The 13,744-nt window shown below is 37.9% G+C and overlaps 1 protein-coding gene across 1 annotated transcript in view; it reads left to right on the forward strand.

Moving 5' to 3' along the window:
* The window catches only part of LOC5578167 (obscurin), a 206,626-nt gene that overhangs the window by 127,651 nt on the left and 65,231 nt on the right, over window positions 1-13,744 (forward strand). Inside the window, 3 exon segments of the mRNA XM_021840377.1 lie at window positions 6,131-6,262; window positions 6,323-6,499; window positions 6,681-6,846. Of these exon segments, the coding sequence (XP_021696069.1) occupies window positions 6,131-6,262; window positions 6,323-6,499; window positions 6,681-6,846 (475 nt within the window).

Below are 13,744 nucleotides of genomic sequence, written 5' to 3' on the forward strand. Positions count from 1 at the left end.
TCAAAGTGAATCCTGTGACCCAACGATCCTCCCCATTAACAAACATCCCTCCCAGTAACCTTTGTGGAGATGCAGAGGAAAACACGGTCTCCAAATAGCAAAGGTTACACACTAACATTCCTTCCCTAAATCCCACCTGACTGCAAGGACGTGGCCGGCGCCGTTATTGGCCATGTATAAATAGAGGCACTGAATTATGCACACTGAAGAAGATTATGGCCAATCTCAGCCGAACTTGTAGTTGATTCTTTGTGCATTTTCACTGACTTCGGTCAATCACGGAATAGCAACCATTGATATGTGTAGTCAGTCTAAGCTAAGCTAAGCTAAGCTTAAAATTTTGAGATACGGCTTTTATTCATCACCACTTAAATACGAGAATCCTTATTGGTTTTTCTCTATATGTACTTAGTTTCACAAGTTCTACTTGATATTTTGAGCAAACTTGTAAGGATTGATACAATTTGAAGTAGTGAACTGCATTTTTTTTCAAGGTTTTGAGCTAAATGCGCCAAACTAGGCAATTAATTGATCTAGGAAACTTAACAACAAAATGTTTTTAAAGCAATCCACGCCAATTTCGAAGAAGTTATTCGGAGAGTACTGTTGATGCTTTTCAATTCAGAAAATTTGAATTCTTTGGATAAATATAAGCAGTAAAGTACAGTTTACTCTATTATGCATAAGAGCATTTCCTCAATGACTTAGCCTGAACAATATCATTTAAGACAATAAACTCGTTTGATGTTGTAGTATTGATATTTTTTCCCTGACCTCAAGTGAAATTCCCTGACTTTCCAGGTCAAGAATTGAATTCCCTGACATTCCCTGACTTTCCAGGTTTTTCCAGGTAGTCGACACCCTGCTCAATGTAAATCGCCCACACAGTAGCTCACACAGTAGTTCGCAATCCTGTTTTTCGCACTGTTCGCTTAAGCGGGCTTCGTATCCGCAAACCGATCCTGACCGTCCTCGATCCGGCTCGAAGGACCAAAAATGTTTGCGCGCGCGGGAAACGGATCAGTTTCGGACACCGTAGAAACAAGTTCAACTTCTATTTCACTCCGTAACACAATTTTATTCCGGCAATTAATTAACGCAGAAGATCGCGGATAAAAAACAACTTTATTGCGGACTATCAACGGACGAGGAGTATATTTCCCGGCGGTATGATTGTAACTAATCTTTATTCCCCTATTTACTCGATCAGCTGGCAGTGAGAGATTTGGACTACTCCCATCAGTATTTTTTCTCTTATCTCTTCACCGTTCGCTACCTAACCGAAAGGGGTATAATTGAACCGTGTGATAAACGGGGACAAATAGTGTTTTGAGCTGTGGAATATGATCGCTGTTTCTCATCGCTCTCTGTTAACCCTCGCGTAGCCAAACACTATAAGCTGAGAATTCGGCTCTGTCCTGGTTGGTATTCTTTTATTACCCTGAAGAAGGAAACAGCGAGGATATGATTGACCAAAACTTTACCAACACAAGGTACATGCTTGCAACTATAGACAGAGGCAGACTAAGTATATTTAGAAGAAGAAGAAGAAGAAGAAGAAGACACCAACAAGTTTATGCTTTAAACAGGCGATTTGCCTTTTGAAGGAAGCATCACATTAAACAACTCGTTGGTCCTGTGAATATGATGCTTTTACAGATGAAGTAATCAGCGTATTAGAAGAAAATGGTATACGTATAACAATCACATACAAAAGTTAGCTATAATAGCGAGCCGTCAATTATTCTTGGCACATTTGATTCACTTCGGTAGTTTTTTGCGTCGTATTGCAATAAACTTCATTGCCAAGTTTCAGATAATTGCAACAATTCAGTCGAGAAAAAAAACCAAGATATTGATGGAAATGCTCAAGTAGTTCCCTGAAAAGTTTCATTGGGGGAATCGGGAATCGAACTCACACCCAGTGCCGGATTCGCCCTTCGGGGAGCCCGGGTCAGATCTCATAAAGGGGGCCCTTTTATACAAAATTCTATACGTTTTGGAATTCCACAAACCAACGTATTGAATTTGAGTTTTGAACGAGATGGTCGGTCCAAAAATATAAGGGGCCCAAATGAAAAGTGGGTTGTGAGTTATATTCATTGTCAGCTAAATTCAACTGTTTTCAAGTTTTCCCATAGAATTTTTAGATGATTTTTCCGTTCAATATTTCAATTCGTAGAAGACTGGCTTGTTTTTCGGCTTCTATATAATTTGCATAGAGTGAACAATTGGTAAAAATCTACAAAGCCGTTATAGTCCAAAGCTCTTTTTGATGAAATTTACTACAAGTTTCCAATTTGTCTCCGTTACCAACTCCATTAAACGAAAATCGAGCTACCACGATATACCTCTCGGATGAGCAGCAGAAAACCCTGATCTCAATCCCTACCATGTTCTTCCTTCAAAATTTGTGACCACTAACCTCGAGTTGCCACGAGTACCGTGGCTCCATCCCATATTAATTTTATACTGCAAAAGTCATAGAATTGTATACACTAAAAAATAATTTCGGCTCCGTAAAGCGTTAAACGCGAATGAGCCTCAAATAAACGACAAGGCAAAAAAAGTTTGTCTCGGTTTGGAAAAAAAGATATTTACGGTACTGGCAAGAATAAATTGTGTACTTTAGGCTTATTTTCATACAAAAGTTTAGAGACCTCTGCTTGTAGCAAACCGATTGAGCTGAAATTTGAACTGCATGTTGGAAATAAATTCAAATTAGAACTGTGAATAAATCATCAAATTATATGCAAAAGCGTCTAAGTTTTTAAATTTTTGAACATTTTGCCAAAAAAAACCCATATTTTGATACTCAGATATTTTGGAAACAATCAATTCTACCAAGTTTTGCATTTCATCTAAAAAAATGCAAAAACATGCCTACTTCTAAACATCAAATCAAATCAAAAACATTCCAATGTAAATTTTCTGGCATTTTTTTTTTTTCAAAATAATATTCATTTAATATCTTCCAAACTCTTGAATACAATTGATCAATTTCCCATGAATCAAATTTCAAGTTATTTATGAGATGTAATTCAAATTTCAGGTCAGTCGATTCGTTAGAAGCTGTTATACAGTTCCCTAAACTTTAACATTTTGTATGAACATCGTATGTATATTCTATGAATTATATTCAAAGCTAAGCCATTACTGAAGCAAAGCTAAGCTTATACTGAATTCAAAGAAAACTTCATCAACTATGGCATACAAAATAGAATATATATTTAAAAACACTGACTACTGCGTCACAAAAGAATTTCTCTTACAGTTCAAGTAATTTTTTTGGATCATGCAAAAACGTTGAGCGCGTTTTAAATTCTAATATTTTTTAAACTAATTAGAGAAGAATTTTGAAGATTTTGGCTTAACGTTCATATTTTTTTATAGTATATTTATTAATCAAATCATACTGTGAGATTCAGATATTAGGCGAAGAAAAACAATTTATTTTAGTATTGGAAAGTTGGCTGAAACGTTTTAGTTATATGTTCAAAGAGAAAATATTGAAAGGTATTTCAAAATGTTTTTGTTCTTAATTTTTTGTTCCTCGGGGGGGGGGGGGCTTAATCGGGGGGCCCGGGGCATTTGCTCCCTCGGCACCCCCCAAATCCGGGCCTGCTCACACCCCATGACACGATGCGCTACGATGGAATGAAAACGAAATGGAGGAATTGTAGCTCACATTTTAACAATATAATAGGCCAAATCCTATAAGCTATGGGTATTGAATCTACGCGGTTTTTGTCCTACGTAGAGCCGCGTAGATGAAGTTCGTCGTAGATCGGGGTATAGCTGTATTACCGTGAACGTACCATATTTGACGCGGGTCCAAACTTGACACATTTTCTAATTAATTTTATTATAAAATAATTCTAGTTCAAACTAGCATTCGAAAATTCATTCCTTAATCTTCATTTACATGTTATTGAAAGATTCCAATCAAAAAAAGTTTATTTTTGATTAATATTAGACAAAAAATAAAAAAATATTTGAAAATGTGTGTCATTTTTTTCATTCCTTAGTGAATGTGCTAAATATTGTTAACCAATTTTTATGAAAATATTGTGCTCTTTCACAGCAATATCATCAACAACAGTCAGTAATATTATTTTATTCATAAATTGACGTCGAAATTTTTCTATTTTTAAGGTTTAAGACATATTTTTGTATGAAAATCTTGTGCGTCAAGTTAGGCACACAATGTTCCTAATTATTTGATATTTTGTTCAGCATGTTTTGTTGAATCGAAAATAGGAAAAGAAACATTTATGGTGCGCATCCGTCCGCAGAACAACTCAATGCTTTATGTAATCACATGTAAAGGGTCATCAATAGATAACGTCACGTTTTTTTTAGAAAGAGGAGGAGGTTCAGGGAAACGCAACGATTCATACAAAATATTCGCACTTTTTATAAAATAAATGTGGCCAAGGTTGAGAGGGGTTAAAAATTATAAAATTTATCGCGGTTAATGGACGTCCCCTAATGTTTTAAGGAAGCTTCAATACATGCGTCAGGAGGTGAGGTGTAAGTTCAATGATTTGTTTCGTATAATTTATACAATAGAGGTGTCCATGAGATACGTGTCACCAGGCTTCTTCCTTGCTCTTGACTTATCCTCTTTCTCCCCCTTTTAATGATCAACTACAAGAGAGAAGCGATTTTACCCACACACAAACTGAGCGAACTTGATCTGCGGGATGAAGAGTTTACACGTTTGCCTTTGCTTATTTTCATTCCCACGGTGGTAAAGAGTTTGTTTTGACAACCTCAGTGCTTAAAAGAGAAAGAGATTACTTTCTCCCTTTCTCAGTCAGGGGGAGAGCATTTTTTCCCATTTCTCAGTTCGGGGAAGAGCAAAGAAGAAAGCGATATCATGCTCTTGTGTTGACTGAGAAACCAACCTTAGTTCATCCCAAAAGCAATGATGATGTGTTTGCAGAGCTTCGCAGTAAGCTAGAGCTGTCAAATGGAAGATGTGCGTTTGGCTAGAGCCAACATTTCTCTCCACTCTCTCAGCTACGGATTATTCAACCAACATCCAATGCTGTCTCATAATTGTTGTGAGCGTACGAGGTCGCTTCATCTATAAGATCAAGATGTGCAAAATAAAGCCTGCGTGTCACAAAAACAAACCATTTTCTACAACAACCCCGCCCATTCGCCCTACGTCACACTTTTTATATAAAACCTTCAAAAAACTTGTATGATTCGTCATATCTTGCAGAACACCTCCTTCCGCCTAATAACGTGAATTACTTAATGTATAACCCCATATATGGTTCTCGATATATTTCGAGGCCCATACTGCCGTTGGTTCTACGCATATTTGTCCCGTGGTCCATTAGGGTTACATAGAACATGGAACAAGAAGCCGTAGTTCACGTGTTATAAGTAACGAAGATTCTCAAACGGCCATTTTTGGAACCGGTAATTTTCGTTCTAGTTTTTGACCAATTTGTCCTTATTTAAGCAACTACCTTCCCCGTTCCAGCGTAACGTAGTTTTCGAAGCTTTCCCTTGTTTGATATCACGACGAAAATACATTAAACTAAACAATAATGCTCGACTATGGATTGAACTCAATGGCCGGTTTTATTTTCTACACTTTAACTAAACGCATAGCAAAAGTACTACCGGATGACGTCATTCAAAACTTTTTCCAAAGGTTCTAACTTGTATGTCCACTCTAAAGCGTTTTTTTCAATTACTTGTAGTATTGAATACTGAAACTCTTGTAAATTTCAAACTTTAGCAATTATTTTTTAGTGCGTCAAATAAGGAACATAGTGAGTCAAATTAGGCACATTGAAGAATTGATGCGTCACTTAAGGAACCTAATGTGTTCCACAAAAAGTCAATCAAACGTGAAGAAAAAAACGTTTAATATTTGTTTACTGATTTTTCCCTAATTCTGTAATAGTTGTGCTAGCATAGGTTCAAATTTCAACAAAATCGGACAGATTTTGACGATTTGACAAATGTTTGAATTTATAATTTTCTTAACCGCGTCAAATATGATACGTCCACGGTAGCTTATTTCAGTTTGAACACGAACAATTTCACAATTGATACCTGAGAATCATACGTCCTACATTATGGTCTTCAACCATTATTTTTACAGATGGAAAGTACGAATCTTCGATGGGGACGACAATGCCAAAGCAGGATGGATACCGGTCTCGGTGCTGGACATTATGCACACCGATCAGGCCGTGTTTGGCGATAAAGCTAACGATGCCTCCTATCGCCGGGAGTAAGTTTGACGAAAATTCGATTATTTGCATTGAATTAATCGATCTTCTGTTCCCAACAGAGCCGTCGTTCGCGAGCTGATTGAAACTGAGGAGGAATTCGGCCGGGACCTACAGCTGGTCGTCGATAACTACATCAAGTACATCGACAACCCGGACAACAAAATTCCCCGCCAGATCCGCGATCACAAGGACGACATCTTCAACAACTTCAAACAGATTGCGGACTTTCACAACACGTAAGTGTCATGCGGTGGTCATCTATCCGGTGATGTCTTGTTATTTTTCCCGGCTCGTTGCAATTACGCCACCACGCTTGGTTCGGTTCCAAAGCAGCGTGTCACTTTTTCCGACTAATTTAATTTGAAATGTGTTTTTTCCCCTTTTATGGAACCGGGTGCCATCCGTGTGTGCGACCAGAGTGCTCATTGAAGGTGTCAAGTACTACGCCAACAATCCGAAAATGATTGGCAAAACGTTTCTTCGGTTGGAGCGTGACTTCGACAAGCATGTGCGGTACTGTCGGGATGCGCCACTTGCGCAGGAGTTTCTCGCCGCCAACGACGCCGTCCGGGACTTTTTTATGGTAAGTACATTGAGTTGGTGTGGATATTATAGCTAATAAATGAAGGGAGCTTTCTCGAAAGTTGCCACTCCATCTAGCGCTGGGTTGTGGAAAATTAGCGGCGTATTAGTGTGTAGATTTATCCACCTGCGCAGTAGCTCATTGTTGACTGATGAAGATCGTCATCGCGCACGTCACTGAAATCAGCGGTGGATGCGTCACGCAAGCAGAAAACGTTAAATGTTTCGCTGATCCGTGTCGGATTCAGTTGACAGGTTGTAATCTTGTTACATTTGGGTGTTGCTTGTGTGAACAGAATACTTATTCGGTACATTACCATAAGCTGTCAGCCCAATTGACACGGTATTTAGAAAAAGGAAACATTGTTGCATTCCCCGACTTGATTTAGGGATGTAAGAAGAGCATGTAAAGTGTAGTGCAGCATATAGTACATGTCAGTACGATGGAGACGCATTATAGTTTATAATATAATGTTTGTCCCGCCAAACGCTGTATTGCCAAACAGTAGGCTGTGAAGTAGACCATATCAAAATCCTTTAGATCGCATCGTACCTTCGTGCTGTGCGTACACGAATTCTCTCTGCTCATGGAAGTTTTCTTAGAAACTACCTAAAGCAATAAAACAGTACTTTTCAGTACTATTTTTTTCTACTATTGATCCCTTTACGATCCATGTTTGGACCCGTGCCTTCGATTTTTCGTTGGACCCGTTGGCGAAAGTTAGCGGTGGTAATCCTTTTTGGACACCGTCTTGGAACAAAAAAACCTCTTAGGAGGTCTCGTCTTCTCTCGTTTATTCAATAAACATGGTTGAAACTACAAACAAAAGGAAGAGTGAATTTTTGAATTCACAACTTCCTTCCAAAAAAGTGGGATTTAAAACTGTCACTAAACGTGGCAAGAATGGAAGAAAGGGACGTTTCTCCGGAATACGAACTTTCTTCCAAGGGTGAAATGGATTGATAATTGCATCGAAATGAGCAATCAGTTCGATGCTCTAGAAAAATTTTCCAAACACCAAATCGAAGTAGTCTCTAGCCCAGTCTCTTTGATTCAAGTGAGGAAGCAAAGAGAGCCGCCCATCGTGGTCTGTTGTTCCGAATCTGGGGGATTTAGGCAGGAGATCTTGAACTCCATTAGGGGAATTAAGGTTTCCTTCCAAATCACAAAAAAGGAGACTGTCGCGTTTTGCCGAAAACTCTTAAGTGACTATAAGTCATCTGAAGAGATCAAAAATGGAATAAATGATTTACTTGGATTTCCCCAGTCCAAATAATCTTTATGAAAAAGAGAACCCAATCTGGCATTGTTCGGAAAGGGCTTTCTTAAGAATATTATTTAGTTCACTTTAACAAAAAAGGGGGGCGGGCAACGTGGCGTAGTTGGCTACACGTTCGCTTTATAAGCGGATGGTCATGGGTTAGATTCCCAGCCCTCTTAACAAAAAAAAAAACTTCGTCAGTCCGCTCAAGAACAACACGAGCCCATCCGTACAACATCACGGACGTCTGAAAGCGGACTGACATTTCAAGACTAACAATTCAAAAGGCCTCATCTCCAAAAAGTAAACAATGAGAAAAATGTAATCTTGTTTTGTCAAACAATAAATCAAATTTAAATTATGAATTTAAGCATTGTATGTTATTTTATCGTCCCGAAAGTCGATGGATAAACTGATTTATAGCTATGAATATTCATTACTATCATTTTAGCAAAAAATCCTGCTAAAAAAAACGAGTCAAAGGAAATGAGGCTTTTATTTCACCAAAAGCTGTACAGCCCTTTTCATTTGTGGCCATAGACGCCGGCCGACGCTGATGAGGCCTGTGAGTTGACGCCTTTGTTTACTCTAAAATGTGTTGAGGCCTTCTAGTTGTGGCTTGTTTTTTCATCATCTTCTGATGTGGCCTTTTGAAAATCATTCAAAATTGATGATGAAATAAGAAATTTGAAGTGTAGAAGAGTGTTAAGTGGTGAAGTAAAGTACATGGAGATCCCTACAGCAAGAGAAGATTCGTGCGGTCGATTAAATATGTGATTGATTGAACCCTTCGTCATCCATGAACATTATGTATGTGCTACGCGAGTTTGTCGTCGAGAAAATGTATCGAAATGTTGGTTCAATTGAAATAATATTGCAATTGAACGTTGTTTTTCATGCAATTGAAACCAAATCGTGTTTTTGTTGATAATTTGTGAAGTACAGACAGGCTGACACAGGTATTATTAGGTAGTATGATACAAATTACATCAGTCTACAGGAACCCGATAATGTTCGCCGTTTAGGCAACCACTGTATAAAATAATACAAGGAGCAGTCGCTCCGTAGTATAACCTGCATCTACTTAGTGAATTTGGAACGTTTTTCGCAATCTACATTGCAATTTTGATGTTTGTTTAACAGGCCTCAACTCGGTTTCCGTCAGATATAGAAATGAGGCCTTTTTGAGAAAAGGCCGCATTTGCGATGAATAACCTGGTTAGCGGAAAATGAGATGGGGCCTTTTAGAAAAATGTTATTTTTTCAACTTTTATGCATATTTTTAAATGACTATTGTATGTTTTAGTAAGAATAGGCTCTTATACACTGAAATCAGCAGAAAACCGATTTGTTTACATTTTGGACTTGAGGCCTTTTGAATTGTTGGTCTTGATTTGACATTTTGACATTCTCTGAGCGAATGCTCAACTGCACCTGGATTAACACGGCAATCGACAAAAACGGCTATGAACCAATGGACCTCCCTGCGTGCTCTTCGATCTACCTGCGAAAAGTGGAGAGCGCAAAGAGACAGCGCAGCATCAGATCTTAAAATAGATTATGTAATATAATAGTGTGAATTCAGGCGTTGTGCTTCAGTACAACTTTTCAATCGATCCTCGCTCAGGTGATATCCAATGGCGAAATGAGCTTCCAATTAGAATATAAGTAAATCGAAACTTTAACAAAAAAGAACTAAGTAATATTAAAGCTTTAGAAAAAGCAAAACTTTTGTTCGATGTCCGTGTGACGTGGGAACATTTCCAGAAACCTGGAGGAAATTACCAGAACCCCACTCAGTGCCGTCGGTGCCAAAAGGTGGGTCATGGAACAAAAAATTGTCGCATGGATACTAAATGCATGATTTGCGGAGGTTCTTCTCACGCTGAGGACGTCTGTCCAGTAAAGGAAGATACCATCAAGTTTATATGCTCAAATTGCGGGGGCAATCATAAGTCCAATTTTTGGGCTTGCCCTTCGCGAAGGAGAGTCGTCGAGGCCAGGCAGATGAAAGATACTATCAGTTACGATAACGGTCGTTTCCGGAATTTGCCTGGTAGAGTATCGAACAATACTCATTTTTCAGTTAACGATCGCTTGATTAGGAATCATACCCATCAGGAAGATCATAATCTGCTCATTCACAAACTAATTTTAATCCGTCGGGTAGCCGTTCGAATCTTTTAATTTAGAATGTATCTACCCAAGGAAAATCCTTTGCCGATATCGTAGCAGGTAATTTGAACTCCTCCCCTATTCGTACTATGAGTACTCATTCTACTTATTTAAAATCAAATGAAAAAAAAACCCTGCCGCCACAGGTAACATCTACTCCGTCTACCGAAAATTCTAACGGAAAATCATCAAATGTACCCACTTCAAGTGATATGTCTGCCTCTGATTTTAATTTTCTAACTGAACAATTGAATCTAATGATTGATGCTATGTTCAAAGCCTTCATCATGACTGAAGCAGTCCAAGTTGTTGTAAAATTTACTAATCAAATTGTTATTGGATTACGTTTTTTCAATGGATCCAAATGATAATTTAAATATTTTAAATTGGAAAGCTCGTTCCCTGTATGGTAAAGAGGACGAGCTGTTTAATTTTTTTACAATTAATAACGTGCATATAGCAGTTATTACTGAAACATATTTAAAACCTGGATCCAAACTAAAAAATATCCTAACTTTTTTGTTTATCGCAATGATCGACTTGATGAGACATGCGGGGGAGTTGCAATCATTATGCATAGGCGTATAAAACATCAATTGTTTCCGTCATTTGAAACTTTAAGTGTTTCTGTTCAAACACAGCTAGGTAAATATACTTTTATAGCTGCCTATTTGCCTTTTCAATGCTCTGGACAGCAGGTTGATTTGCTCCAAACTGACTTGCGAAAATTAACTCGCAATAAGACAAATTATTTTGTCATTGTTGACTTTAATGCCAAACATCGGTTATGGAATAATTCTCAAGGTAATTCCAACGGCAGAATTTTATATGATGAGTGCTCTTCAGGATATTTCTCAATTCAATACCCTGATAGCCCCTTGCTATTCAGCAAGACCAAGCTGAGGGTCGTGGGTTCGAATCCCACCGGTCGAGGATCTTTTCGGGTTGGAAATTTTCTCGACATCCCAGGGCATACCCGGGTAACACACATGTTATAATTGTGTATTATAACTTATTTATGACTGGTTTTGGTCATATATCAGTTGATAATACATCATTATAACATGTGTGTTGCTGGGGTAGAGTATCTTAGTACCTGCCACACGATATACACATGCAAAAATAATCATTGGCAAAGTAAGCTCTGAGTTAATAACTGTGGAAGTGCTCATAAGAACACTAAGCTGAGTAGCAGGCTCTGTCCCAGTAGGGACGTAACGCCAGAAAGAAGAAGAAGATAGCCCTACATGTTTTTCCTCTTCTAGAAACCCATCTACGATTGATTTGATCTTAATTGACTCAAGTCATCTTTGAAGCCAATTAGCTACTCATGCTGATTTTGATTCGTTTTTCACAATTAGGAAACAATAATTTTTAATATAAAATTTCTTAATTGAACCCTGACTCCAAGCCCTTTTGGAAATTATCTCAAATTTTGAAAAAAACCTCATCGGCATCGAAAGAGGAAAACAAATTATTACTAACTAATTGCGAAAAAACTCAAAAACTTGCTATGCAGTTTGAAAGTGCGAACAATTTTAATTTAGGACTTACTAGTCCAATTGAAAATCAAGTTACTCAGGACTTTGAAAATATTCTCAATCAAGAGAACGTTTTTGAAAATTCGTGGGAGACTGATTTCGAAGAAGTGAGAACTATTACAGTCAACTCTTCCTAACTCGATATTGAAGGGACCATCGAGTACCTCCCTAACTCGAGTTACAGAACACAAAACTAGTGCAGCTGCGTTCCAAGGGACCGTCGAGGTAGCCATGAGAACCAACTGTTACTATGATTCTCTGACTCGAATCGAGATACGATGACGGCGATGATGGAATTTTCTACATCCTCATCAAGAAACTTCCAGAAAGTAGCTTAGCGTTCTTTGTTGATATATTTAACAAATGTTTTCAATTAGCATATTTTCCTGACAAATGGAAAAATGCTAAAGTTGTAGGGGAAAAGCACCAATTTTCGACCCAGCCCTAATTTGGATGGGTCCATAAGATTTTGGCCTACTTTATATGGAAATCCGAAAATTGGCACAGAGTTCTTGTAGGTCGAATATTAGTGCTTTTCCCCTACCAATTTTAAAACCAGACAAAAATCCTGCAGAAGCTTCTAGCTATCGTCCAATCAGTTTGCTTTCCTCCATCAGTAAACTTTTTGAAAAGGTCATTTTGAACAGAATGATGGCCCACATCAACGAAAAATTCAATTTTTGCCAATGAATAGTTTGGATTCCGCCATGGACATTCGACCACTCGTCAACTTTTACGTGTAACAAATTTGATTCGTTCCAACAAATCTGAAGTTTGGCATGAAGGTTTGATCGAAATTAAATAACTTTATTTTTCCAACATACATTGTTAGAATAATTCAAAGTTATCTGTCAAATCGTACACTTCAGGTTAATTATCAGAACTCCAGGTATGAAAGACTTCCTGTTAGAGCTGGTGTTTCTCAAGGCAGCATTTTGGGATCAATATTATACAATATTTTCACATCTGAGTTACCTCAGTGATGTCAAAAATCCTTGTTTGCGGATGACACAGGCCTCTCCGCCAAATGACAAAGGCTGCGTGTCATCTGTAGACGATTGCAAAGTTTGGATATTTTTTCTTCATACTTGCAAAAATGGAAGATTTCTCCTAATGCTTCCAACCTACGATTATTCTACTTGAGGTGCGACACTACCTCTATTCCAACACTATTTAGGAGAAAGTAACAGATAAAAATTAAATTCAAAGAAAAACATAGAGTCAAAACCAATTAAACAATACAAATAATAAATAACAATTTTGTTTAGTTTCCATTCTCCATATAAAAACTATCATAAAACATGAAATGGCGATTTTTGCATTTTTATGGGCCATACTGTTGATGCTGCTGAAAATTTGCTATAAAAACTATAAGAATTTCGCATAAGAAAGTGAGGGGAATGTTCAAGGATACTTATCGAAGAATCTTGTATATTTCAGACAAGTTGAGCAACCAAGGAAGCTGGAGGTTGATTAAGTCTAAATAATTCGAGTGATGGCAACACTGTTCTCTCCGATTTTTTCTGACCACACGTTGTTTGAAAAAATGCGCACGCAGATCTCATTCTCTTGGGCGCTCAACGACTAACGACAACGAGTAGATCACACTCACAACAATGATTTTGAATGGCACTAATTGCCCTGCTGAACGTTCCCTCGACGCTCGTTTCAGCCGACTGATTCACATTTCTTGTTTTGGCGCCAGAATGGATTTGTAGTAATACACAATGGTATTTATCGTTACAAAATACCACCAGCAGCCAATATGTAAAATAAGCTGAGATCCTCTTTGGACTCTTCAAAAGGAACAATTTCTTTCTCGTTCTGTAACATCTTTGCGATTGTTTTGTCTTACAATTCATTTAAAAAGTTCAAGAGACAAAATTGCGGCTTATTCTTGAATAATATGCAATAAATTGTG

This window comes from Aedes aegypti, chromosome 2 (genome assembly GCF_002204515.2).
Source record: "Aedes aegypti strain LVP_AGWG chromosome 2, AaegL5.0 Primary Assembly, whole genome shotgun sequence".
Classification (NCBI taxonomy): Eukaryota; Metazoa; Arthropoda; class Insecta; order Diptera; family Culicidae; genus Aedes; species Aedes aegypti.